This window comes from Canis lupus, chromosome 9 (genome assembly GCF_003254725.2).
Source record: "Canis lupus dingo isolate Sandy chromosome 9, ASM325472v2, whole genome shotgun sequence".
Taxonomy (NCBI): domain Eukaryota; kingdom Metazoa; phylum Chordata; class Mammalia; order Carnivora; family Canidae; genus Canis; species Canis lupus.
In genome coordinates, this window is record NC_064251.1 from 34,306,308 (window position 1) to 34,331,589 (window position 25,282).

A 25,282-nucleotide genomic window follows, 5' to 3' on the forward strand; every position below is an offset into this window, starting at 1 on the left:
ACTAATATAGAGATTTTATTTAAATTGTATTGAGTTTTTACAGCACATTGCATGTTTGTCACAACGCAACTGCACAGTTTGGATTTTTGGCCACATCATGTCACTTACACCCACAAGAGCTCTGAAAGGAGTATTTGATGAATACCTCTGAGCCACGAGCCCAGAGTCTCTCTCCAAGGCCATGCAGTATGTTTACTGATGGGACAGTCCCTCAAAACAGCCACACAAAGTAGACAAGATACAGTCTCCTCAAATGTTACCAATCCTACTCCCCCTGAAAATGGGCAGAGTGAGGTGCAATGAAAGTCAAGTTAATTAAAAAGCCACTCGAAACTGGCAGTAAATTTTAATGATTGAGAAAATGCTTAGGAGAATTTTATGTATCAGAGACAAGGAATAGTTTGTTACTTTTTCAATGATCTCAGGAATTTCCCAGACACAAATCTCCATTATTCAACTCCATTTAAACAAAAAAAAAAAAAAAAAAGTTCTGCTAGGCTGACCTAAATACGCCAAAACTTTTTAGGTTACATCCATGACAAGTATAAAAGCACAGATGCTTCTCTGTAGGACTGAAGGAAAGGTCAGGACAAGTAACAATTCTTGTTCTAAATGCAGATCCTCTTTATTTTCAAATGAATTTTTTTTTTCTAGGAAGCAACATTAAAGTAGCAGTTAGACAGACAGCTACCATAGTTTTAAAACAGGATAAGCCTAAGTGTAATTTACCTTTTATACACCAATGGATTAAGGAAAATGTATAAAGGAAATACTAGTGGTTTCATTACAGGTCAAGGAGACTATATCTGTCCCAACCACAGTACATGGCTATATCACTGTATCTTTTGGTTAAGTGCCACTGGTACATATTAAGATGAAACAAAACAAAGAAAAACAATGTTTGGTCCAAATGGACACATCTTCTCCCCCAATTTTGGTATCAAGGCTTTATTCTCTTCTGTTTGGGTTCCATTGTTAAGTGCACAGAAATAGACAGCAGCATTTGTACTGAAACCCTCACATACCAAACAGCATATTCTAGGAGGTAAAAACCAAATGCTAAATTCTACCCTTGAGGTGTCAAGTGTTCAGGATAAGAAGCAGTGTGACCCAGAGGAGGCAGCAGCCAAGGGAAAGACAACATGAGGGAAGTGGGCCGTGGAACAATAACAACAAAAAAACCATTGTTTTATTTTCATGCCAGGAGAGGATCAAGGTGTAACTCCTGTGTTAGCACCAGGACAACTAGGAAAAGTCAGGCGCAAAGAGCAGGGCACAATCAGAAAATATTTGACAAGGATCATTTCTGCTTTTCCCTTCTCATTTCTCACAGTGCATACCTCAAGAGCTGCCACTGAGTAACCACGACTACTGCCTTCACAGCTCAAAATAACTGATTTTTGCCCGGACTGAACATAAGCAGAGTTTTCCTCTGCTCCCAAAAGTGTCTCACTCCTTAGGAACTGTCCCTCTAAACTGAATATTCACTGATGCTGGCTAATGAGCCAAGTGAAAAATACAGCAAAACCTCCACTTACTGAACCAATCTTTAACCCAAACTCCACAGAAAGACAGAACTACTGCAACTAGAGGGAGTGCCTCTAAAGACTGAGCCTTCATGCACAGATACAGAGCACAGAGGAACAGGATATAGTTCATTTCAAATAGGATAGGAATTCCTATCTTATATACTAGAATCTGCTTTTTTTCAAGGTGGAAGAGAGATGGATCTGTTTATCACTTGGAGTTTGGTTATACATATGCCTTTCTATTGCTGTTTGGGGCACACATCATCAGGCAGTATTTATGAAATCATCATCTTGTGACACACATACCCCCCACCCCATCCCCCCCCCAGGAGAAAAGCGGGAGTCACCAACTCAAATGAAGCTTCCAGACTCTGGGTCTGGATCCAGGACCATTACCCCAAGGTGAGGGTCTCACCAGTTAAGACCTCCTGCCAAATTGGAATTCCTCTGCTCCAGTCTCATGGTACCAAGGAGGATTTCTCAAGACGGTATCTTTGAGCTCTGTGATTTCATGAGCCACCACACCAAGGAACCTTCAAAACTACACCTGAAGCAGATCCTCCCTTCAAACCTGCTAAAATTGGACAGGTCATCTCCTCTGGCATTCAGCTGGAAGCTGTAGCAATGGGTTTCTTCAGATGTTGGCTCATGAGTTCCCTGGCACGAGATACTTGGATGTGTTCGTAACATGAGTTACAGACGAGAACTGGGTCATAGAGTTGTTGATCAGGAATGGGCAACTTCAGGTGGCAGCAGCCAGCACAAAACACATTCCCACAATTTCTGCCAAAGCACAAAGAAGAGTTCATCAGAAATGCCTGTGTACTGAGAAGAAATAACACTTGCAAAGGCCTTACATGAATAATAAAGAGAAAAGTTGGACGAAAACAAAAAAATTATCCTGATAAAGATATATCCGTTTTCAGATTAACTCAGTTTAGCTTACATACGTGTATGTCACTGCTTTATGAGCCATACAGAATCATACAGAACATCTTACCTGCAGTGGTGTCTTCGTTTGGCCAACCAGAATTCACAGTCACAGTTATAGCAATGTGATGCCATATGGTCTGGAACCCAGCGAGTCACCTAACAGAAGGCACAAGGAAAAATTCCAGGTCCTTGTCAACCAAGTGGAAGCGCAACACTGCAGCAAGGAAAGCATCCCAGGAGACATCAACAAGATCTGTCTTTCTACTTGGCCACTACTTGTCTAAAAAGACATTCATCTAGGAGAGAGCTTCATCTATAGCGTGCCACTCGTCTCTGAGAAATATGAGGACTCGATGCTTCATGTAAGTATGCATTCGCCTGCACATACCTCAGTCTCTTTCTTATCAACAGGTTCCCAGCTTGCTTCAGAAAGGCAGTCCTCACTGTGATCAGAGCCAAAATCTTCAATATCACTGCCATCTGACTCCTTCAAACATGTCTGAAGAAAAGGCAAAGATCTCAGCACCATCTTCACCATCACTAACATTTACTGTTTACTGTGCATCAGGTACTATTCTAAGTACATTACATGCATGAACTTTAATTCGTCCCAAGAATCTTATGATGTGTACTATTATTATCATCCCTATTTTACAAATAAGGAAACTAAGCCCTGAGAAAGTCAAGAGATAGTAATAAGCCTGAAATTTAAACCTAGTACAGTTGATCCTTGAACAACACAGGTTTGAATTGCATGGGTCCACTTGGGTGCAGATACTTTTCAAGAAATACAGTACATTACTATGGATTTTTTTCTTTCTTATAATTTTCTTAATAACATTTTCTTTTTTCCAGCTTACTTTACTATAAGAATACTGCATACAATATATCTAACATACAAAATATATGTTAATTGACTGTATTATCAGTAATGCTTCTGGTCAACAGTAGGCTACCTGTGGTTAAGTTAAAGTTATATGTGGATTTTTGACTACACAAGAGGTCAGCACCTTAACCCCTGAGTTGTTCAAGGGTCGACTTGAACTTTGCCTTCAGATCCATGCTCTTAACCAATATACTTTATCACAGTGTGGCGATATTTCTCATTACATTCTAAACCAGGGTTCACAAACTATGGCCCACAGGCCAAATCTAGCCCACTGCCTTTTTTGTAATCAAGGTATATTGGAAGACAACCACACTTATTTACTGATGTATGTTTTTGGCTACTTTTATACTGTAACAGCAGAGTCAAACAGGTGGGACAGAGACTGTATGTCCAACAAAGTCTAAAGTATTTAATATATGGCCCCTTATCAAAGAGAGTTCACTGACTCCTGTTTTAAACCATTACCCCTGAATAGTAAGTTGTTAGCCCTGACCATCTCATCCCAGCAAGTGAGCGGCAGGCAAGTGGGAATGTCTTAACAGGAGGAAGGGAAGTATCTGTGTTGATGATAGGATATTGTGGCCAAGAAGGTGACTCCTAGAAGCTCCCCAAGAATTCTGTGCCCAAACTGTAGGGCTCCCAACACAGTGAAGCCTAGACAGTCCTCATCATTTCTCACTTGGATTATTCCAAAACATTTTAACCAGCCTCCCAACCTAGGTTTCAACTGCCTTATCCACTTGACACATTATTGCTAGGGGAGTATTATTAAAATACAATTCTGATCATGATAGTGGCCAAAAATTCTGCTGCCTTGAGGGTAGAACAAGAAGGGATCTCAAGCTGACCTTTCCAATCCCTGTCTACTTCTCCAATATAAGCTCCTGCCTCACTACCCAACTCCCTCCCTAATGGTCCCAGCACATCTGTACATGCACGTGTACACACACACACACACACACACACACACACACACACACAAACCCCTACCCCTTCGTCCAAGCCATCCCATTGGAGTACTTATTGCCTCCATGCTTTTGAGAATCGTATTTCCTTTTCACTGTCTACCTAGTGAAAAATAACAAATTCTTCAGCACTCAACTCAAACTTTTCTTCTCAGGAAAGCCTTCACTCCACCCCAGCCCCCAATACCTGATACTTACTTCCATGGTAACACCTAAGAACATCATTCTAGTTGTCTGCTTATCTCTCCCAATACACTGTGAGCTCCTTGAAAGCAGAGACTATGTCCTTCATCCTATAGCCCGACCACCTAACACAGTGCCACATAGCAAGTACCCAATGAATAAATGTTGAGTGGATGGAAGGCTGGATAAATAAACAAATGGATGGACAGCAGTAGTGAATACTTACAAAATCATCCTCATAGTCCATAGGGGGCTCTGCTGGAGGGGCACAGCAGTGACGGATATCCAGCCTCATCTGAAGCTCACGCACTTGTCGACGTAGCTGCTCCACCTCTTGCTTGTACCCTGCTTCAATTTGCCGTAATCTATGCTGGATCACATCCGTGGGAAAGGGGAGTCCATCATCATCCAGGTAAAGAGGAGGCACTGGAGAAGGGCAGCTCAGTGGAACAGGCTTTGTGCCGGAGACCTGCTTTGGATGACTGGAAAACCACATCCGGTTGTTTTTTCCTCCTGGACCAGTACAGTGTCCATTGGAATGACTAGAACAGACTGGTGACTTCACCCCTTCTCTCTGAGCCCACTGGCCCCCAAAGCAGGGCCCTGTTGCCCGCACTTGCTTGTTGTTTGACCTCTTGCTACAACAGCCATAGGAAAGCAGCCGCCGAGGAGTGGTCTCCCCACTTGGGAATGAAGTCACCATCCCTTGGAAGCTGTCCCAGTTGGATCCTAAAAAAGAGAACTCACTGATCTGGCTCTGAGAAATTGGCTTTCGGGTCAATTCCAATGGCACTTTGCCAAAGCGAGGATTTTCCAATAACTGCCCATTCCTATTATTCCCTCTTTTGCCAGTGTATTCCTCCCTATGAATCAGCTCTGGCACAGAACTAGGCTGTTCCTGGTGGGAGATACTTGCCACAGACCCTGGGGGATCCTGGCTGAGGAAGTCAGTGCTTGGCTCTGGAGGAGTTTGGCAGGTAGCACTCAGTGGGCTGCAAAGGGTGCCCAGACTGTGATCTGGAACGCATCTGAAGGGCACACCTAGCATGGAATCTAGCAAGGCCCGCTGGGGGGCACCAGTAAGGGAGTCCTGGGAAGACTCGGGAAAATCACAAACTCCATTACATTTGTTGGAAACAACTTCAGAGAGTGTACTGACAGCTTCTTTTTCAGGACAATGTTCAGGTGGCTCCTCCGTGCCATCTAAAGTCCTACTCAGCTCATTGGAGGCAGGAGGGTCTGGAGCTGGTTCCTTAGTCTCTTCTAGGACTTTGATCTCAGGATCAGAGACGTTACTCTTCATTCCCTGGGGCACTGCAGTACTAAGCAGTTTGTAACTTGGAGAACAGCTTCCATGACTCTTGAAAGGTTTATTGCTCAAGTAGTCTTTCTGGCTGCTGGGCAGAGAGGAAGGAAGACCTATTTCTCCTACGGTCTGCTGAGGACCTCCTATCCCAGATTCCACAAAGGTCTCTGATCCCTCAGGATTGCTATGCCAGGGCTCCAGGCCTACTCTGGTCTCCTGACAGTGGTTATTGAGGTTAGGGTCACTGGACGTGCGGGTCAGGGGGCTGCTTGTGTCACAGGCAGAAAGCAGATCATCCATAGATCTGGTTTTAGGTAATCTGGAATGACAAACACAACATCTCCAGGTCAGTAAATGGGAGCCATCTCCAATATATAGAATCAGACCACCAAAGCAACATCAAAGCCAGAGTTCATAAGAAATCACATTTTAGATTACAAAGAACCAATGTTCACTGCAACAAGTTTACTGTGCAAAAAGCGAAGGACATGAGCTCTGTCCTCCAGAACCCAGGATCCATCCCCAGCTTTTATCAGTCCTCACCCTACACAATCTCCCTGGACAATCTCAACCACTCCCATTATTTCAATGCCCTCTATATCTGCAATACCAACCAGGACTACACCTGAATCATAAATCTCACAACCAACTGCCTCTGTCACACACAGTAGGAAGGAAAAGTTTTGGAGCTAGATGATATTGGTTCTGATACTGATTAGCCGTACAGCTACAGGTAAATTATTTAACCTTCTAGACGTGATTTCCTCCCCTATAAAATGATTATCATAAATTATACCTTATAGAGATGCTATGAGGATTCAAACTACAGGCGGCCTACAACCAACTTACTAAGACTACACTCACAACTTGTCATTTTTACTCCTTTCTTTATTATAAATGATCCCTTCCTCACAGTAGTAACCAAGACAGCCTTTTACAACCAACTTAGCAGCAGTGTATGTTTGGAGTCCTAAGTCACCATGGAAACTTCCCCTAGGATAAAGCACTCAGGAGTTCTAGAGGCATTCATGCACACCAAACGGGTAACAGACATTTTCAAGAATGTCTGATTTTTAACACATTTCAAAAGTCCTTAGAACAATGAATGCTTCAGGGAAACTTGCCAGGTAACAGTGGAGACTTAACTAGACTCCTATTTCCAGATGCTTTGGTCAGTTCCACCCATACAGAAAAATCCCTCAAAGTTTGAGTTAAAATACAGCTGATTTTTTAAGTGTTTGGCTTTTGAAACTTAATATGTTTTTTAAATATTTTTATGAGTGATTTTACTTTTGGGATCAATTTTGATTATTTATTTGTTTGTTTGTTTTGTATGAAATTCCAGGAAGGCAATAGCAATGGTGCTGATTATAGTCTCTGGAGTCCCATAGCCCGGGCTCAAATCCCAGCCTGGCAAATTTTTAACTATGCAACCTTAACTTCTCTAAGCCTAGTTCCCTCAGGTAATGGTACCTACCTCTTAAAGCCATCGTGAAGATTAAACAAAATAATCCACTGCAAAGCACATTGCTCAGTACTTCCCATATTGTTGTACTTCCTGTTTACTTGTTTATCTCCTGCTATGAAAGTGCCTTGAGGGCAGCTCTGTCTCTGATTTGAATCCCTAGCACCAATCAAACAATTTTTTTTTAAAGATTTTATTTATTTATTCATGAGAGACACAGGCAGAGGGAGAAGCAGGCTCCATGCAGGGAGCCCAATGTGGGACTTGATCCTGGGACTCCAGGATCATGCCCTGGGCCGAAGACAGGCACTAAACTGCTGAGCCACCCAGGGATCCCCCCAAACAATTTGAGAAATGAATAAACGAGCTTAAAATCTAACATCAAGTGTCCACTGCTAGGTATCAACTGAATGAAACAGATCAGTAGGGTTCAATGTTTGGTATACATTAGGGGCTCCTATAAGTCTTCTAGATCTACAAACAATCAGGCCCATCTAAGACCTGTGAATAAGAATGGTGAAGAGTGAGAACCAGATATCTGTATATTTAAAAAGTACCCACAGCTAACTTGGGTTTTTGTTTTACTTTTTTATTATGGAAACTTTCAGACATACAAAAGTAGAAAAATATAAAGACTTCCCATGTATTCTTGACCCAAATTCAACAATATCAACAACCTGCCATCCTCCACAGCTGATTCCTACCTGCACAAAAAAATTAATCAATAATTCTGGCAGAGGGGCACTTGGGTGGCTCAGTTGGTTAAGCAACTGACTCTTGGTTTAGGTTTAGGTCACGATCCCAGGGTCATGGGTTGGAGCCCTCTGTTGGGCTCCACAATAAGTGCAGAGTCGGCCTGAGATTCTCTCTCTCCCTCTGCCCATCCCTCTGCTCACATATGTTCTCTCTCCCTCTCTCTAAAATAAATAAATAAAATCTTTTAAAATAATAATAATAATAATAATGCTGGTAGAGAAAATAATGCCTGAGGAGATTAGAACAAAGACAACCCATCCAGCTAGGATGGTCAGGGAAGGCTACATAGAGAGAGTAGGATTTGAGCTGAGGATAGCAGACTGTGTTGGGACTTCTTTTTGTGTGTGTGTGTGTGTGTGTGTGTGTGTTGGGACTTCAATGGAAAAATTAAAAAGGGCAGGACATTTTTGATCTAGGGAAAGAGAGAACCAAAGGTTAAGTCAGGTGAGCTGTTAAAGCTTTTTTTTATTTTGCATACTACTTGGTCCCCCAAATCTATCTCCATCCAACTCTCCAAAGGCCTATAGCCTTTGATAATATATCAATCGCAACCTGCCTGTATCTTCTCCTCCTGCCCAAACTGACTTGTCTTCTCAACTTCCCAATGTCTTTCAGTTGGTACTAATATCCACCTAGTTTCTAAACTCAGAGACTTAGGACCTGTCTTTGACAGGCACCCTCTACTCTACACTTCTACACTCCTCCCACATTCAGTCACTCCTAATCTGCTAATGCCTTCTCTATAAAGTCTCCGATTTTAATCCTTTCTCTTTTCCAAACTCTTCTATCTAAATTACAACAGTGTTGGCTGATCTCTGTGCTTCCAACTACCCATCTCACTGACTCATTCTCCAGAAATCCCATTGTCACCAGGTCACAATGACTTCCTACAGTGCATTACTATTGACAAGTGAATCAAAATAAACTCAGGGTAATATTTAAGCCTTCAATGAACTATCCTGTATTCATTTCTATTCCTCAAAATGGCCCCTTTCTAGTCCCTCCCAGCTCTGGAGAGGTACTTTTGCTCTTAAAACTATCTTTCGGGATCCCCGGGTGGCGCAGCGGTTTGGCGCCTGCCTTTGGCCCAGGGCGCGATCCCGGAGGCCCGGGATCGAGTCCCACAGCGGGCTCCCAGTGCATGGAGCCTGCTTCTCCCTCTGCCTGTGTCTCTGTCTCTCTCTCTCTCTCTCTGTGACTATCATAAATAAGTAAAAATTAAAAAAAAAAACTATCTTTCATGCAACCAATTGTTTTGTTTTGTTTTAAAGATTTTTTAATTTATTTTGAGAGAGAAAGAGAGTGCACGAGTGGGGGGCAGAAGGAAAGGGAGAAGCAGACTCCCCGCGGAGCAGGAAGTCTGATGTGGGGCTCCATCCCAGGATCAAGACTTGAGCTGAAGGCAGATGGTTAATTGACTGAGCCACCAGGTGCCCCTATCAAATTCCTTTGGACCCCTCTCCACTACCTTGTTACCAAGCTCACAACTCCCTTCATTCCATTCGTTTGTTCATTTAAGCATTTATTTACTAAAGCACCTATTATGTGCCAGGCCCTGAGCCAGATGCTAAAGACACAAGTAGCCAAGGCTCCTGCCAGGTCTTCCATGAAAACTTCTCTAAGTGGGCAGCTCGGGTGGCTCAGCGGTTTAGCGCCACCTTCAGCCCAAGGTGTGATCCTGGAGACCTGGGATCGAGTCCCACATGAGGTTCCCTGCATGGAGACTCCTTCTCCCTCTGCCTTGTGTCTCTGCCTCTCTTTCTGTGTGTGTGTGTGTCATGAATAAATAAATAAAATCTTAAAAAAAAAAAGAAAGAAAGAAAGAAAACTTCTCTAAGTAAACAGTCACCAAATGACCTCCTTCTAAATTCTCATTTCTCCCAATAGCTTTGAACTACACATATTCTTATTTGCTTAGATGCTTAGAACTGATCTCTAGTTGTCCTATATCTGTCTTATTACAGCTTTTTAAAAGTATCCTATATAGGGCAGCCCGGGTGGCTCTGCGGCTTAGCACCGCCTTTGGCCCAGGGTGTGACCCTGGAGACCCGGGGTAGAGTCCCACGTCGGGCTCTACAGCCCTCTGCCTGTGTCTCCACCTCTCTCTCTCTCTGTGTCTCTCATGAATAAATAAAATCTTAAAAAAAAAAAGTATCCTAAATAGGATCAATATCTTCTATTTCTTTGGTATCGCCCACAAACTTGTACAGTATTAGGCAACTAATAGGTATTAAAGAAACATTTACTGAATTGAAATATTAGATATTAGGGGCACCTGGGTGGCTCAGTCGGTTAAGTATCTGACTTCAGCTTGACTGTGGTCCTAGGATCAAGTCCCACATTGGACTCCCTGCTGTGCTGTGCTTCTCCCTCTCCCAATGCCCCTTGCCTGGCTCATGCTCTCTCTCTCCCTCTTAAATAAATAAATAAAATATTTTTTTTAAATGGGAAAAATTAGATACTAATTTAAGGGAGTGATTTTTAAATACGTGATAGAATGTACTGAGAATTTGATAAGTTCTGGACCCTCTCCCTGGAAAAGTAAACTTACGAACCTGTACCCAAATTCTGCATAGTTTAGGAAAGAAGAAAATCACAGAATTCCTGAAGCCTATCCGTGAGCCCTTGACCATGGACTCAACATTCTAAAACCAATAATTTAGAGGGGTGGGTTTTTGTTATCCTTTATAATATTTAACCAACAAATTTTGTTTAAGATTTATTTATTTATTTATTCGTCATAGACACACACAGAGAGAGAGGCAGAGACACAGGAGGAGGGAGAAGCAGGCTCCATGCCGGGAGCCCGATGCGGGACTCGATCCCGGGACTCCAGGATCGCACTCTGGGCCAAAGGCAGGCACTAAACCACTGAGCCACCCAGGGATCCCCTTAACTAACAATTTAAGTTATATTTTAACTTTAAGAATCTTCCACCAATAAACAAAGATCGAAATTTGAAATGTACCTATCCCTTTAACTTTCATTTCTAGGAATTTATCTGGCAAAAGTATTAACACAGGGATCCCTGGGTGGCGCAGCGGTTTGGCTCCCGGTGCATGGAGCCTGCTTCTCCCTCTGCCTGTGTTTCTGCCTCTCTCTCTCTCTGTGACTATCATAAGTAAATAAAAATTAAAAAAAAAAAAAGTATTAACACAAATGCAAAGATACACATATAAGGTAATACTAGTGAACTATATACTTAAAAATGGTTCAGATAGTAAATATTATATGTATTTTACCACAATTGTTTTTAAGAACATACATATAATTAAGGATGTTAATTATAGCATTCCCAATAATGATATTTGTAAAAAGCCAGAAATCACCTAAATTAGCAATAGGAAACTGGTTACATAAATTATGCTACACTCTGATTTTAGACTGTTAAATGCAGCCACTAAAGCAATAAAACAGGTTTATATGTGCTTTAGGGGGTGACAGCCTATTACAACATGGGAAAAACAACTTGCAGAACAGTATGCAAAATATGATTGTTTTTGTATCTTACAAATGTTTCTTTTTTTAAGATTTATCTATTTATTTGAGAGAGAGAGAGAATGAGCAAGCATGGAGGGAAGGGGCAGAAGGAGAGAGAAAGAGAATCTCAAGCAGACTTCCTACTGAATACAGAGCCCAATGCAGGGCTCGACCCCATGACCCTGAGATTATGACCTGAGCTGAAATCAAGAGTCGGAAGTTCAACCAACAGAGCCACCCAGATGCCCCAAAAATGCTTCTACACGAGAGTGTGACAGTGTGGCTATATCTATGTAGCGATAAACATCTAGAAGGACAGGCACCAAAATGTTAGCAATGGATGCCTATGGGGACAAGGATTTGAGAGGGAGGGCTTTCATTTTCTTTGGTTTTGTGGGTTTTTTTTTTTTTTAAGATTTTATTTATTTATTCATGAGAGATACAGAGAAAGAGGCAGAGACATAGGTAGAGGGAGCAGCAGGCTCCCTACAGGGAGCCTGATATGGGACTCAATCTCAGGACCTCAGGACCTGAGCCAAAGGCATATGCTCAACCACTCAGCCACCCAAGCACCCCAGACTTTCATTTTCTACTTTTACATTGTTCAGCCTTTTTAAAAATAGGAACATGCATTACTCTTTAACCAATACTCATTCTAATACCCCCAAATATTAGTCAGAAGATTAATTTTTATGTCTGCCTTTCAATTCTGGTGTTTTTCTGAGGGAGAATATGAAGGCCACCCCCTTCTGGGAACCCACTTCCCTGAGAATCAGATGCTTCTGGAAGCTATTGGTGCACATAGCAAAGGTCACTACTAAGATAGTCAAGTACCCCAATGTCTTCTATCAGTATACCTAAATCAAACCTTCCCACAAACCTTCCTGAAATAGTCCTTTCTATTTTGTTCTCCTCTCCCCTGCTGGCTATGACACATAGGATAGCAGCTCCAGAAAAGAAGGTAACCAATCTTATCTTAAGAGAGGACCTTGAAAACACACAGAGTGCACAAGTCCTGAGCCAAGTTTCTCCTTCAACTGAGGCAAGAAGTTGCTTTTAAATATCTGATAAAAGGGGATCCCTGGGTGGCTCAGCAGTTCAGCACCTGCTGCCTTTGGCTCAGGACATGATCCTGGAGTCCCGGGATCGAATCCCGTGTCGGGCTCCCGGCATGGAGCCTGCTTCTCCCTCTGCCTGTGTCTCTGCCTCTCTCTCTCTCCCTCTCTCCCTCTCTCTCTCTCTCTCTCTCTCTATATATATATATATATATCTGTCATGAATAAATAAACAAAATCTAAAAAAAAAAAAAGTCTTTAAATATCTCATAAAAGATGGAGAATATTAGGTTAGGCACAAAGCAACCATTGCCTTCCTGGTGGAGAGGAGGAGAGAGCAAGAAGGACTCTTCTTACCTGTCCAGAGAGCGACCAGAAAACTCCTGGCTCTGAGCCACCGGGGAAAGGTAAAGATCCATGGTCTCCTCCCCAAGTGTACATGGAGATGATGCTGGCAAATAAACAGCTGTCCAGAGGTGCAGGGCCCGGACGTGACACACAGGATGCAGGACCTAGGGAAGCAGCCCCGTGCTAGTGTCTTGTGAGCTGTTCCAGGTCCCTCTTCCTTCTCTAAGCCTGCCTTCTCTCCCACTGATTCAGCCCATTCTCCCTGCAGGTCTCCAAGCAGCACCTACAGGACAAGACTTACCATGTCTGAGCCTGGTGTGTAGAGGAAGTTATGAAAGTTCTTATTGCCAGCTCGCAGGAGAGCCCACACAGAGCAGGTCCGCTTATAGATGTTGCGCTTCTCTCGTTCACAGGGGTTGTTGGCCAAGAATGTGCCATAGAGGCAGGAGTATGTGTGCTGCACCAGTTTTACCTAGAGGGCCAAGACAGTTTGCACCTGGGAGCCTGGGCCGCCTTCCTCCGCCCCCACCCCGACCCTGGTCACAGGCTTCAGAACTCACCAGGAATGCTTCATTAAACTCAAACAGGCAGGGAAACTGCTTGAGCAACTGATGAACAGAATCAAGCCACTGCAAGAACACAGGGCATTGCTCATTTTGGTCCTCTGCATTCTCCTGGTGGCCGCAGCGATCTCCAAACTTGTGACCAAAATCCAGCCAGTCAGACTCTACTAAAACTTGGAAGCCCTGCAGAAAAGGGGATAAGTATAGGGCCTTTCTGGAAAGGCTAGCGTGCTACTCCCTAGGGGATGCCCAAAGCAGAGAGCTGGTAGCTTCAGAGGAGGGCAGAACTGATGCTAGAAGACTCAAAGCCACCAATGTCCCCTACTGAAAGATCCCCAAGACCGATTCTGAGGGCCCAACACCTTCCCCACCTCCTTTCCCTCTGTTCTTTCCCACCCAACTCCATTCAATACCTCCAGCGTCCTGTAGTATGGGTCCAGCAATATTTTGGCCAGGGCAACGATTTGTGGCGTCCGGTCCCAGCCGTCAGAGCAGTGCACGAGCACAGGCCGGCCTTCCCGGTCTACGGTATTAGCCACAAGCACAGCTGCCTTGAGCATCACCGACAAGTGCTGCAGCCATTTGGTGCTCTCCAGGGCCGACAACCAGCTACACGAGAGCAGAAATTGAGTCTGTCCCCAAGGGCGCTAAGGCTCCAATGGTCTCTCTACCACCCACAGCCAGCCTCTCCTAATGATGTCCCTAGTGAGGGCTGAAGCCAGGAGGTCCAGCCATGGCCTTTCTGCCAGGAGATATCTGGCAGGAAGGTAAAGAAGACAAGACCTGAGGCACTCAAGAGACTGAGGACTGAGCGAGGAATGGGAAGCATCGCATGTACATTGAGCCATCCTTTCTTTCCCCAGTTCTCTGTGTTCTTTAGGTAGGACAAACCAAAGAAACTCAGTGTACTGTGGCTATTCCAAAGTGCTGGCTGAGAAGCAGAAGAAGTGCTCTTAGAACTGGCCCACTGCAACAGGCCCTCAGGTCTCCTGTACCTCCACACTTCCCATCTCCCTATCTCCTCTTGTAAGAACTAGAAGAACTGCGTGAAGACAAGACGAGTGAAGATGGAACTGGGGGCAGGTAGGGACCACCTTACTTGCTGGGATCAGGCATCTGGCTACACACAGCCCGGAGGTACTGGAAGCTGTTCCGGATGGCATGGATGTTGGCCATTCCCATGAACACGACCTCACAATTCGGGTAGTATTCTGTAGACATACAGAGGAGGGTACAGCGTAAGAACATGTCCTAGAAACAAGCATCCAGGACAAGAGTGGTCCCTGTGAGCCAGGCTTCCCAAGCAGGGCAGACCACTTTGCTCTGGATGCTCAGGTGCCATACACTAACAATAATAAGGATATTACTGACAAATGATAGTCACGGTACTACCAGTAATGAGGACATATAGTAAGCTCTCAATATATAGTAGCTGCGCTATGCCCATAATTTTTATTATCATCCCCATTCTACAGATAAGACAATAATATTTGGACAGATCAAGCAAAGGAGTCATCAATAGTTAAGTGGCAGAGTCCTGATTCTAAGCCAAGTTTGTTTGGCTCTTTCCACTATGCAAATTGCCCCCGGGCCCTTCCTCACTCAAGCTACCGAGAGCACAGACAGGTTACAGACACTGGGCTAATGGCGATACCTTCGCACTCACAGCCTCCACCCTTGGCCCGGTTGGCCACTGCCGCTGTGTAGGATCGAGCATCCAGGATCAGCAACTTCTGGGTGGCTGCTGTGCTATCCACTCCAGAACATGCAGTCAAGGAGGAATCTAAACACACAGCAGGGAATAGACCCTGGGTCAGCCAGCCCAGCCTCACCCTGCCCTGGAACATTCTCTTTCTAAAGAAAAGAACTTACAACTGGAGATCCTCGTCCCCCCACAGCCTCCCAAAGGGCAGAGACACTGGCACCCTAAGTCATCTTCTTCCCATCCTCTCACTGGGGGCTCTCTGAAAGCCAATGAGGCCAAGGAGGGAACCTGCTCTCCAGGGGGCCCGCACCACCCTCAATACCTTACCGAAGTCAGTGTCACATGCCTCACTGGCATCACTATTCCCAGTGCTGAGGGGGCCCCCAGTGGCCCTTGTCCCCGGGTCCAGAGCACAGGCTTTAGCGATGGACGTGACCAGGTACTCATCATCAGCATTGCGCCAGCCCCACCAGCTGATCTCAGGTTGGCTGCAGCGGGCGATTGCAGCTCCATTGCGTAGGTGTCTGACAAAATGGAAGAAACCATCATGCCCTCGCCATTTGCAGCCCCCTCCACCCCACCCCACCCCCGCCCCAGGCCTACTACCAAGGCCTCAGGAGGCCAGACCAAGATCTCCAGAGCCAACAGGGGCTACCAGCTCACCCAGGTCACAATAATAACAACCAAAAGCCCTTGACATATCTAGAGGGCTTTATAGTTTACAAAGTTCTGTCTTTGTAAACAAAGTTTACAAAGTTTATAGTTTACACATTTCTCAAATGATCTCTGTGTTGCCAAGGTGACCCTGACTTCTTAAATCTGCACAACACCTGCTCCAGGTACAGACACCCAGCAGGAGAACAAGCCTTAGCCCAGGGCAGAACAGCTCCAAACCCCGTAGCTACTGTCTGTCTCACACTATTTTAGCTACAATGTTCTAGTGCAGGGGATTGGCAAGCTTTTTCAGTAAAGAAACAAACAATTAATGTTCAGCTTCACATGTCACTGTCACACATTCTTCTTTCTTCTTGGTTTAAAAACAAAAACCAAAAAACTAACCCTTTAAAAATGTAAAAACCAGGCAGCCCGGGTGGCTCAGTGGTTTAGTGCCACCTTCAGCCCAGGGCCTAATCCTGGAGACCCAGGATCGAGTCCCGTGTCAGGCTCCCTGCATGGAGCCTGCTTCTCCCTCTCTGCCTGTATCTCTGCCTCTCTCTCTCTCTCATGAATAAATAAAAATCTTTAAAAAAAATTAATTAATTAAATTAATTAAATTTTTTAAAATGTAAAAACCATTCATAGCACTAGGCGCTGTACATAAAACAGGCTGGATTTGGTTCACAGGCAATCGTTTGCCAATCCTTGCTCTAATGCAACAATTTACACACACAACATTGTACACACGTTAATGCAACATTTTACACACACACACACACACACACATTCTCCAAAAAAAAGTAAAGTGATCTCCCAAAGCCTCATCTTTAAAAGAAAAAAGCTGTGGCAGTTTTTGATTTGAAATTATTTCATTTCCTGCAGGATGTCAATTCCCAGTCAACCAGGCAAAATCTCCACTTCTGACTATTATTGCATAAAAAGTGTCCTCCCTACTTCCTATCCCCTACCCCTCACCTATACACAACCACAGGGATCCGCTTCCAGGAGCGGAAGGTAGCTACGTTCTCCAGCTCTTTGTCTGTGATCCACACAGGAACCAGCAGCTTCTGGGGGTAACTGGGGCACAATCTGCGGAGAAACCAGATGGGGTCACCAAGTGTGATCCAAGACTTGTAATAACAAGATCCCCAGGGATGGCTTTGTGGGAAGAGAGACCAGGAATCCTATCTTACAGAACCAGGGCCTATGCCCCGCAAGGTCTAAGTCTGGATTGGTATTTTGGTTCTCCACCCCCTGCCCTCTCACTTGTAGTTGCTGTTGATGTGGGAGACTCTCCAGACATTCTGCAGATCAAAGCCCATCCTCGTGAGCTCAGCCTCCTGCCGACATCGTATGTGCTCTCCTGCAACACAGTCCCCATGCCTGCCTGTCAGCATCCAAGTGCACCATGTCCATGGGTGGAAGAGGGTTAAGAACCAAGAGAGATGAAGTCTCCCAAATAAAACAGCCTGGCCTTACCTGGCTGACACAGGTGGGTATGCTGGTCCTCCTCAGTCAGGCCCAGGCACCAGGCATGGTAGGCGAAGGCAAAGAGGTCTTCAGGCTTGGCAGGTCTTGCCGTGGCCCGGCTTAGCCGTGAGAGCCACTCTTGGCACTGCTTGAAGGTAGAGAAGTGGCACCTGCCAGGCAAGAAGCCACAGAGTGAGACAAGAGGCAGGTTTCCATTGGGGCCATGAGGGTCAAAAACAAGGCCACAAGAAGGCTGCGGGGAGAGGCTTGCTTTAAAACAGGAGGTAAGAAAAAATAATAATAAAAAATAAATAAATAAAACAGGAGGTAAGGCATGGAGTCCCTGGGGAGGGCCAGGGACACTGGCCAACACCCAAGAGAACTTACCTTTGGACAACTGTTTTCCCAAGAACTCTAGTCCTTGGGACATACTTGTCCCTTCTAAAGGGGCACTACCATTTCTTATATCAGATCTAAACTCTGCTACACATCCCTGAATGTCTGCTACTCCATGTTTTCTCATGACTCCTGCTTCAGGCAGGAAGTCCTTTTCACACCATTCCGGACTCCCTATTTTTTCACTCCACTTGATAACGCCTCCTCTGGGCCAAACCACATCCTACTGATACTCTGAACCGCCTCTTCCTTGAAGCCTTCCCAGCCCACTCCATTTTACAGACCCCTTCCTCCCTGATTCTTAATATGCTTAGAGCATTAAACTAAGTTTTTCCATAGCAAATTGTCACTGTTGAATCTTCCTTTAGCAACCAGACCTCAACCTCCTTGAAGGGAAGACCAGTGCGATTCTCCTTCTGAATCCCTACAGACCCAAGTACATGACAGACTCTAAGGTGGACACTCTTTTAATGTTCTTTGGAGTCATTCCAGACTCTTCTTTCTCTCATATCCAATCTGTCAGCAAATCCTGTCATCTCTACCTTCAAAAATCTAAACACTTCCACCAATCTGAACCCTAGCCAGGCCACCGTGTTCTCTCACTTGGCTAACTACAATAGCTTCTTAACTATTCCTTCTGCTTTTGCCCTTGTCTTTGCGCCTGAACCCCTTGTATCTATTCTCAATATAGCAGCCAGAGGGATTCTATAAAACATTAATCAGATCATATCTCTCCTTTGCTGAAAACCCTGCAGTGGTTTCTCATTTCCCTCAAAGTAAAATCCTGTCATTATGACACCCTGACATCCCCCTTACCTCTCAGATCTTATAACCTACCTGCACTCCACTCCAGCTACACTAGCCACTTTGCTATTCTTCTAATACACTAGGCATAACACCTACCTCAGGGCCTTTGCACTCACTATTCTTTCTGTCTGGCACCCTCTTCACTCAAATACCACATGGTCACTTCAGGTCTTTTTTTTTTTTTTTTTTTTTTTTAAATTTTTTTTTTAATTTTTTTTTTTTATTTATTTATGATAGTCACAGAGAGAGAGAGAGAGAGAGGCAGAGACACAGGCAGAGGGAGAAGCAGGCTCCATGCACCGGGAGCCTGATGTGGGATTCGATCCTGGGTCTCCAGGATCGCGCCCTGGGCCAAAGGCAGGCGCTAAACCGCTGCGCCACCCAGGGATCCCTCACTTCAGGTCTTGACTCAAATGTCAGTGCAATCTTCTCTGATACTATTGTTTAGAGCTACAACCTTTACCCCCATAGCACTCCATATCCCCCTTCCTGCTTTATTTTTCACCTTTACACTTACTATCATTTAACATATTTTACTCATTATTTACTGCTGCCATCTACCCATTGGAATATAAGCTCCATGAAGACAGGAAATTTTTCTATTAGTTCTTGCTGTATCCCCAGTGCCTATAACAGTCTGCCATAGAGTAGACTGCTCAATAAATGTTAAGTGAATTAATAAATGAACCAACAATAATGTGAGTGCTCTATGCCAATCCTAGGTGCATTCACATTCATTATCCAATTTAAGCCCTATGATAACTCCACGAGCTCTGCTTTATCCGCATTTACTCAGGTCAAGATACTGTGGGTTAGTAAAATTGACCTCCCAACCTAGACAGGGCTTCTATATTTTCTCCCAAATTGGGAAAGGGAAGCAGTATTTTTTCTTCTTGCTCCAGAAAAACCCTATATCAGAGAGGTCCGGGTAAGACTAGGGCCAGAGGATGTGAGTCCATCCACACTATTCTCACCTCACCACTTTGGAGTCCTTGCAGGCAATGTGCAACTGGAACATATCACGGCTCTCGACGCTGTCAATCATCCGGAGGGGGACCTTCAGAGGAAAGGCAAACTAAAGCTCAGATCCCCACTCTCATCACTCATGCCCACCTCAGCCTAGATGCTGATGCAGCAATATGAGGAAGGAAACCAACATTTACTGAGGGCCAGTTAAGCGCCTGATAACTGTGCTGGGTCCTCTACATATGCGACCTTAAATAATAATCATGAGAAACCTGCAGAGCAGATATTTTCACACCAAATTATGAGGGAGGAAATAGAGCCTCAGTTGGGTGACCGAACCAAGGTCACACAGTTGGGAACTGGCACTCTTCCAACAATGCCGCTATACCCCTTACAAGGGTGAGCAACAGAGTGAGGGAAAGAGAGAAGAGGAGAAGGAAGAATAAGAGAGGCAGAAAGACCTATAGCTAGGAGAAGGAAGCAGGAAAATGAAAAGTTATTGAAAAGAAGGGCACCCCAACTTTTTGGAGACATGATCAAGTCCAGCACTGGAGCACTCACACTTGTGAACCAGGCAGGGATTCTGCCTTGGGTGTGGGAGAACAAGACGGGAACTCACGTTGATGACAGAATCTTTGAACTTGATATGCAGCCGGTAGTTGGAGATGGCAATTAGGGCATCGGCTGCCCGGCCCAGGAACTCCACTCCCTCACCCTGCAGCACTGCAAAGGGCACCTGTCGAGGGGCAGAGGGACCTTCAGTCCAGAAGTAAGTCACCCCTCCATCCCCCTCCCCAACCTTGACCTGTGGGATGCCCACTGGAAAAGTTGGGCCAAGGAAAAACAGAAGAGTCCTCTCCACGGTAGCGGCACCAGGCAACAGCCGTACAGGAAAGCTGCCTTTCCTTCCCTGGGGCCAAAGGCTCCATAATGCACATACACAGATTCCCCTCCCTCTAGAGACCCGGAAACAGGAAGCCAAAGCCCCAGTACTAGATCCCTTGGAGATGTTGTTTGAAGGGAGGGAGGGAAAGGTGTTTTTAACTGAGCAGAGAGCTCCACCCACCCTGGGCCCCCAACTCCTCCTTACCTGCAGATTCTCCTCCTCTTTCACTAGTTCCTTGGGGGGGAACAGATCCTTGGCTTGGATGTACTCCAGGCTGGGGGGCCCCTCCTCACCCTGTGGGGAAGGCTTCAGGCCTAAGTCATCAGGCTCCACTTGGCCCATTAGACCTCATTCTGCTCCCCTCCCCTCAATAAACCTACATACACACCACACACACTTATAAAGGTTTGGTCACCAAAGGATGGACAAGAGGCCAGGCTTGGTAGGAGGGTGAGGTGGAGGGGGTACTGAAGCCTATTAAGCCAAAGAGGAACTGGGAATCTGTATTCGTCAAACAGCAGCAGAACTAAATAGACCCAAAATTTCCCAAATGGAGGAAGAGAGAAAACTAAGAAAAAGAAAAAAAAAAAAAAAAGTGAGGGTAAGACAGAAGTGGGAATAGGAAGTGCTGCCCTGAGAAAAAGGAACCAGGTATAGATGTTGCTTATAGACAGGAGGGAAAGCAGGCACCGAAGGCCACAGACACTCCAATCGGATAGGTGAAGGAGACAAAGAGGAGTGGGTTGGGGGATTCAGTCCCATGCCTCTAGAGGGCCTTCATGGATGCTTTCAAAAGGAGGATGTGTTTTGGAACCCGAGCTTATCCTCCAGTTAGGTTCACACTGCTAAAGAGCCCCTATCACCTGCCAAGCAACCTGCCCTGCCTGCTGATGAGAGGGGAATTCCTAAGGAATACCCATAGCAAGCAGAAGTAACTCCTCTCCCAACCACCAGGAAGGGGTGAAGAGGGGATCTACGGGCCTGGGAGAAGCCAGGAGACCCAAGGAAGGCCAGGGGAGAGAGAGGAGGCCTGGCAGCCAGCTACGGGGGTGGTGAGGGTGGGGTAAGGAGGGAGGGGTGGGAACAGGAGAGGACAGATGGGGGAAGCTGGGAAGGAGCACGAAGCCAGAGGGGGGAGGAGGGGAGGGCTGGGAATGATGCAGAGGTACGGAGCCCTGCAGAGGCAGGGAAGATGGAGAAGAGAGGCTGTCTGGGGGACAGTCAAGGAGAAAAGACTGGCGTGTCAGGTGAGGTATGGAGTGCTGGAAGGGGGAGGGGACTGGAGCCAGGGAAACAGCTCAGACATCCCGTGCTAGCCAGCTGGCCCCCTAACATCCCTGAGCAGCCACATCCCACATCCCCCAGCAAGGATGCGGCGGGTGGGACCAAGATGGAGAGGCGGAGGGAAAGGGATGTACCCCTGCAGGGCGGGGCCTGGAGATCTGCAGTCAAGGGCAGCGGCGGCGGGGCCAAGATGGGTCACAGAATTTCCACCCCGGGCTTTCCATCATCCCCGGCACCCGAAGATGAAAGCAAGTTCAAGAAAGAAAAGGGAATTCCCCCTCGGCTGCCTGGCAGGGGCAATGGGAAGGGGGATGGGCTAAAATTCGGAATCGCAAGGGCTGGCCCTGGGCGGGGCTGCGGGTGCAGCAAGCACTGGGACCCCCCGGGGCCCCCGCCGGCCAGGCCAACACTTACGAAGCAGCTGAGCATGGAGCAGGAGACGCGGGCGGTCAGGCTCATGGTCGCGGGCGGTCTGGGCCAGCGCACATGTCCCCGGAGCCGCTGCGCTGCCGGCCAGTGCCGGGCGCCCGCCGCATCCCGGCTGCGGGGCCCGCCAGGTGCAGCCGCGGCGGCCAGGAGTCGAGATCCCTGGCTGCGGGGCCTCGGCGCGACTCCCGCGCGCCTCTCCCCTCCTCTCCACAATGGAGCGAGCCCGGCTCCGCCCTCAGGCACGAGCGCGGAAGGGAGGGGAGCCAGGCGAGGGGAGCGCCCCAGGCCGCACGGGGAGGGCGGGGGTGTGGGGCGGATCTCGCGGCCCCGCCCACGGCTCCAGACTCCTCCCTCCTCGCGGCCCCTCCACCCGGTGCGAGGGCGTCCTCCGGGGACGCTGTGGGACTGCCCCCAGACCGCGTGAGAGGGTAAGGCAAGACCTCCTACATCTTTTCATTTCCCATATTTCCCGGGTGAGCCATCCCACAACTCCCTTTTCACACCCTGTCCCCATGCCCTCCCCACTCTGAGTTCCCCCAGTACCTGTTCCGAATTCCCAAGGTAAAGCTCACCTACAGTTTCAAGGCTTCCTCCCTTCCCTACAAAACCACCACCCACCATACCCCTGTCCATCAGTGTCCTTATCCTCCAACCCCTTGACGTCACTAAATTCACTCCTTTTTTTGCCCCGTAGATCGGACACTGGTCTTTGCCAGCTTGGTCGCTCCACACTCCTGAAAGGGGAGTTCTCTGAGTGTTTTTATTCCAAGGCCCCCACCCAACCCTACTCCGTCAGCTCCATCTTCCCCTTGTTTCACATCCTCTGATGTCTGGGTAAGAACATCTTTCTTGGAGAATAATTTTTTTAGGCTGAGAAAGAGAAAACTAAAACTATGGAGCTATGCAAAAACAAAACCCGAAACCCAAGAGTAGGGTATAGAGGGGGTACGGTAGAGGGCCAAGGAATAAGGAGCAGTGAGGCTCAAAGTGTCACCAAGAGTCACAGAAGGAACTGGTTGGAACCCCATGCTTCGTATGCCTGGAAACTTTCAGAAACCAGGGCTTTGGGGGACAAGGGGATATAGGAGAAAACCTGACTTTGTATTAAGCATCTACTATGAGCCAGACATGTTTCAAACATTACATCACTAAAATCTTTCAACTCCCCAAGAATTAAGCTTTATCCTTTTTTGCTGGTGAAAGGTCAGGCACAGAAAGAAAATATACAATTTACCTAAGCTATTTAAGCGGTGATGCGAGGATTCAAAATTAGAGTAGGCTAACAAGGAAGCCCATGGTCTTTTTGGAGTGTCGCAGAGGAGAAAAAGGAAAGCGGCCACCAGTTGGTGGGGACCAAGACCAGGAGGCTTTCTAGGACAAGACCAGAACCACATCCCCACATGCCTATGGAAGGAAGGAGAGAGTCCTCTCACCAACTGAATTCCTTAACCTGCACAAGCGACACATGAAGAAACGGAAAAGATACAGCCAGAGCAAGGGCCTGGTATGGGCCAGGGCCTGCAACTCTCCACTCTCTTTTTCTCTCACTGCTTCCTCCTCCTAGTTCTCGGGGGTTAAGTAAGGAGTTCCCTGAATTCACCTGAGGTGACAGAATGGTATTTCAGAAGGTGGACAGAATCATTATCCCCCTCATTCCCATCCCCTGTACCAACCCAGTTGATATTCTGGGCACCTTGAGGCTGCTATCCTGCTATATATCCAGTGAGGTATTGAGTGCAGTAGCTTAAAAGAAGCGGTATCTTAGAGCTGGAGAAGCCTCACTGTTTTGGTGGAGTCACTCCTGATACAGCACCAACAACATTCAAGAAGCCCACTGGGAAGTAGGAAAATCTTGAGATAAAGGAGGCCTGGTTTTCCAGACCAGAGCAGAGAGCTTCCACCAGGGACCCCCCAAAAAAAGCAAGAGAAGGGCCATTATGAAAGGTTAAGAGAGCCAGTGGGAGTATCAGGAAGGTATGGCATACATAGCACGTGCAAGAAAAGACTTCCAGAGGCTTCCTGTCCCAATGCTGTATACTGGTTGGTGTTTTGCAATCTAAAGAAACCCTAATTTATTTCCAGGACAGATGAACTTATTTAGAGGCTGAACAGAGTAGCATGGAGCTCAAGGTCCAGGAGGGGCAGGGCAGCTTCACAGAGAAAGAAAGATTACAGAAATCACAAGGGTCTGAAGAAAGAGAATACTCACCATTCTACTGTGGTGAGGGTCCTGGCTGCCTGCTTCTTACTATAAGAAAACAGAGAAACATAAGATTAAAGAGCACCATTAACATTACCTTAGAATCAGCAAAGGACACACATCTACTCCTAACCTCTACAGAGAATTTCACAGAGAATCCAGCCTCTCCACAAGTCCCCATGCCAGACAGAGGCAATGTGAGCTACATGGGAAGAAGGCAACAAGTAATTCTGCAGGGCATGGAGTCGGCCACAAAGTTCTGGGGCAGGAATGAGTGTCATCCAAGATTATTCAGAACTCAAAGAGTCCTGATTTCCAGACCAGAAAGAGAAGAACACTCCAAACACTGTTTTTTTGGGGAAAGCAAGACTGCCAACTCTGAAAAGAGAGGCTGCCCAACCAGGACTTACTTCTGGCCTTGGAGGGACATGAATCCACAGGAATGCTCTGCCAGCCTCTAAGTCTGGGAGTAGCACCCACCTGACCTGTTTACTGGGGGCAGAGTCCAGAGCAGAGGACAAGAGGGAGGGAACCACAACCTGTGAGCAGAATGCCTTTGGGCAGCAGGACTGAATAGGTCCTGTTGAACGTATATGACACCAAGTGGGAAGCAGGTATGTGGGAGGAGGCCACACTACAGTGACAGTATCAGGCCAGCCCAGGCCTCAGAACAATACCTGTCAGTTGGGCCCAAGCAACAGAAATTCAGGATAGGCCTCCTTGGCCCACTTAGGAAGCCAGGCCCAGGTTTTACTGACACTTTCCCTCATGCCCGCTATCCGAGCTCAGGAACGGTCCAGCAGCGCCCTGCAGAAGGCTGCGGGGATAAAAGCTTCCATCTGTGGTCCTGCCGGCCTTCCTGCCTTCCTGATCACAGCCCACCCTTCCTCGCGGGGGAGCCAGCAAAAAGCAGACCAAAGGTGCTACCTCACCGCCCACTGGCACGCAGCCTCAGGGAAATGGAAAGAGGGAAGGAGGGACAAGGACCAGGCCTGGGATGCCCAGGGCTC

General features: G+C 46.6%; 1 protein-coding gene and 2 long non-coding RNA genes across 9 annotated transcripts in view; 2 read left to right on the forward strand and 1 right to left on the reverse strand.

The window, feature by feature from the left end:
- Nucleotides 1–25,282, reverse strand: part of MTMR4 (myotubularin related protein 4) — a 26,049-nt gene continuing 767 nt past the window's right edge. For 2 of the 4 annotated variants that reach the window (XM_025440611.3, XM_025440610.3), the window contains exons 2-19: nucleotides 24,282–24,320; nucleotides 20,564–20,653; nucleotides 20,093–20,209; nucleotides 19,482–19,564; nucleotides 17,314–17,474; nucleotides 17,101–17,197; nucleotides 16,810–16,923; nucleotides 15,505–15,701; nucleotides 15,127–15,255; nucleotides 14,572–14,683; nucleotides 13,886–14,081; nucleotides 13,470–13,655; nucleotides 13,211–13,381; nucleotides 12,919–13,073; nucleotides 4,726–6,124; nucleotides 2,851–2,961; nucleotides 2,530–2,618; nucleotides 1–2,312 (exon numbers count right to left, since the gene is read on the reverse strand). In XM_025440611.3, coding sequence (XP_025296396.1) covers nucleotides 2,135–2,312; nucleotides 2,530–2,618; nucleotides 2,851–2,961; nucleotides 4,726–6,124; nucleotides 12,919–13,073; nucleotides 13,211–13,381; nucleotides 13,470–13,655; nucleotides 13,886–14,081; nucleotides 14,572–14,683; nucleotides 15,127–15,255; nucleotides 15,505–15,701; nucleotides 16,810–16,923; nucleotides 17,101–17,197; nucleotides 17,314–17,474; nucleotides 19,482–19,564; nucleotides 20,093–20,209; nucleotides 20,564–20,653; nucleotides 24,282–24,284 — 3,588 coding nt within the window. In that variant the 5' untranslated portion in view covers nucleotides 24,285–24,320 and the 3' untranslated portion in view covers nucleotides 1–2,134. Of the gene's footprint in view, nucleotides 2,313–2,529; nucleotides 2,619–2,850; nucleotides 2,962–4,725; nucleotides 6,125–12,918; nucleotides 13,074–13,210; nucleotides 13,382–13,469; nucleotides 13,656–13,885; nucleotides 14,082–14,571; nucleotides 14,684–15,126; nucleotides 15,256–15,504; nucleotides 15,702–16,809; nucleotides 16,924–17,100; nucleotides 17,198–17,313; nucleotides 17,475–19,481; nucleotides 19,565–20,092; nucleotides 20,210–20,563; nucleotides 20,654–22,057; nucleotides 22,306–24,281; nucleotides 24,321–24,682; nucleotides 24,702–25,282 lie in introns of those variants that run through there. The other 2 variants (XM_025440612.3, XM_025440609.3) reach the window with 2 other exon arrangements.
- LOC112655487 (uncharacterized) lies at nucleotides 2,890–17,242 on the forward strand. Of its 3 annotated transcripts, none has more exons than XR_004818617.2 (5): nucleotides 2,890–3,030; nucleotides 4,742–4,911; nucleotides 13,178–13,286; nucleotides 14,336–14,555; nucleotides 17,107–17,242. It is a non-coding gene; the product is annotated as an uncharacterized LOC112655487 (long non-coding RNA). The 3 variants fall into 3 exon arrangements; XR_007412970.1 differs by lacking the exon at nucleotides 17,107–17,242 and adding an exon at nucleotides 15,141–15,773; XR_007412969.1 differs by lacking the exon at nucleotides 17,107–17,242 and having other exon boundaries at nucleotides 14,336–15,773.
- LOC125755747 (uncharacterized) overlaps nucleotides 20,123–25,282 on the forward strand; it is a 10,841-nt gene continuing 5,681 nt past the window's right edge. Inside the window, exons 1-3 of one of the 2 annotated variants that reach the window (XR_007412972.1) lie at nucleotides 20,123–20,242; nucleotides 22,767–22,906; nucleotides 25,062–25,192. This is a non-coding gene — a long non-coding RNA (uncharacterized LOC125755747). Of the gene's footprint in view, nucleotides 20,243–22,766; nucleotides 25,193–25,282 lie in introns of both variants that reach the window. The other variant, XR_007412971.1, reaches the window with a different exon arrangement.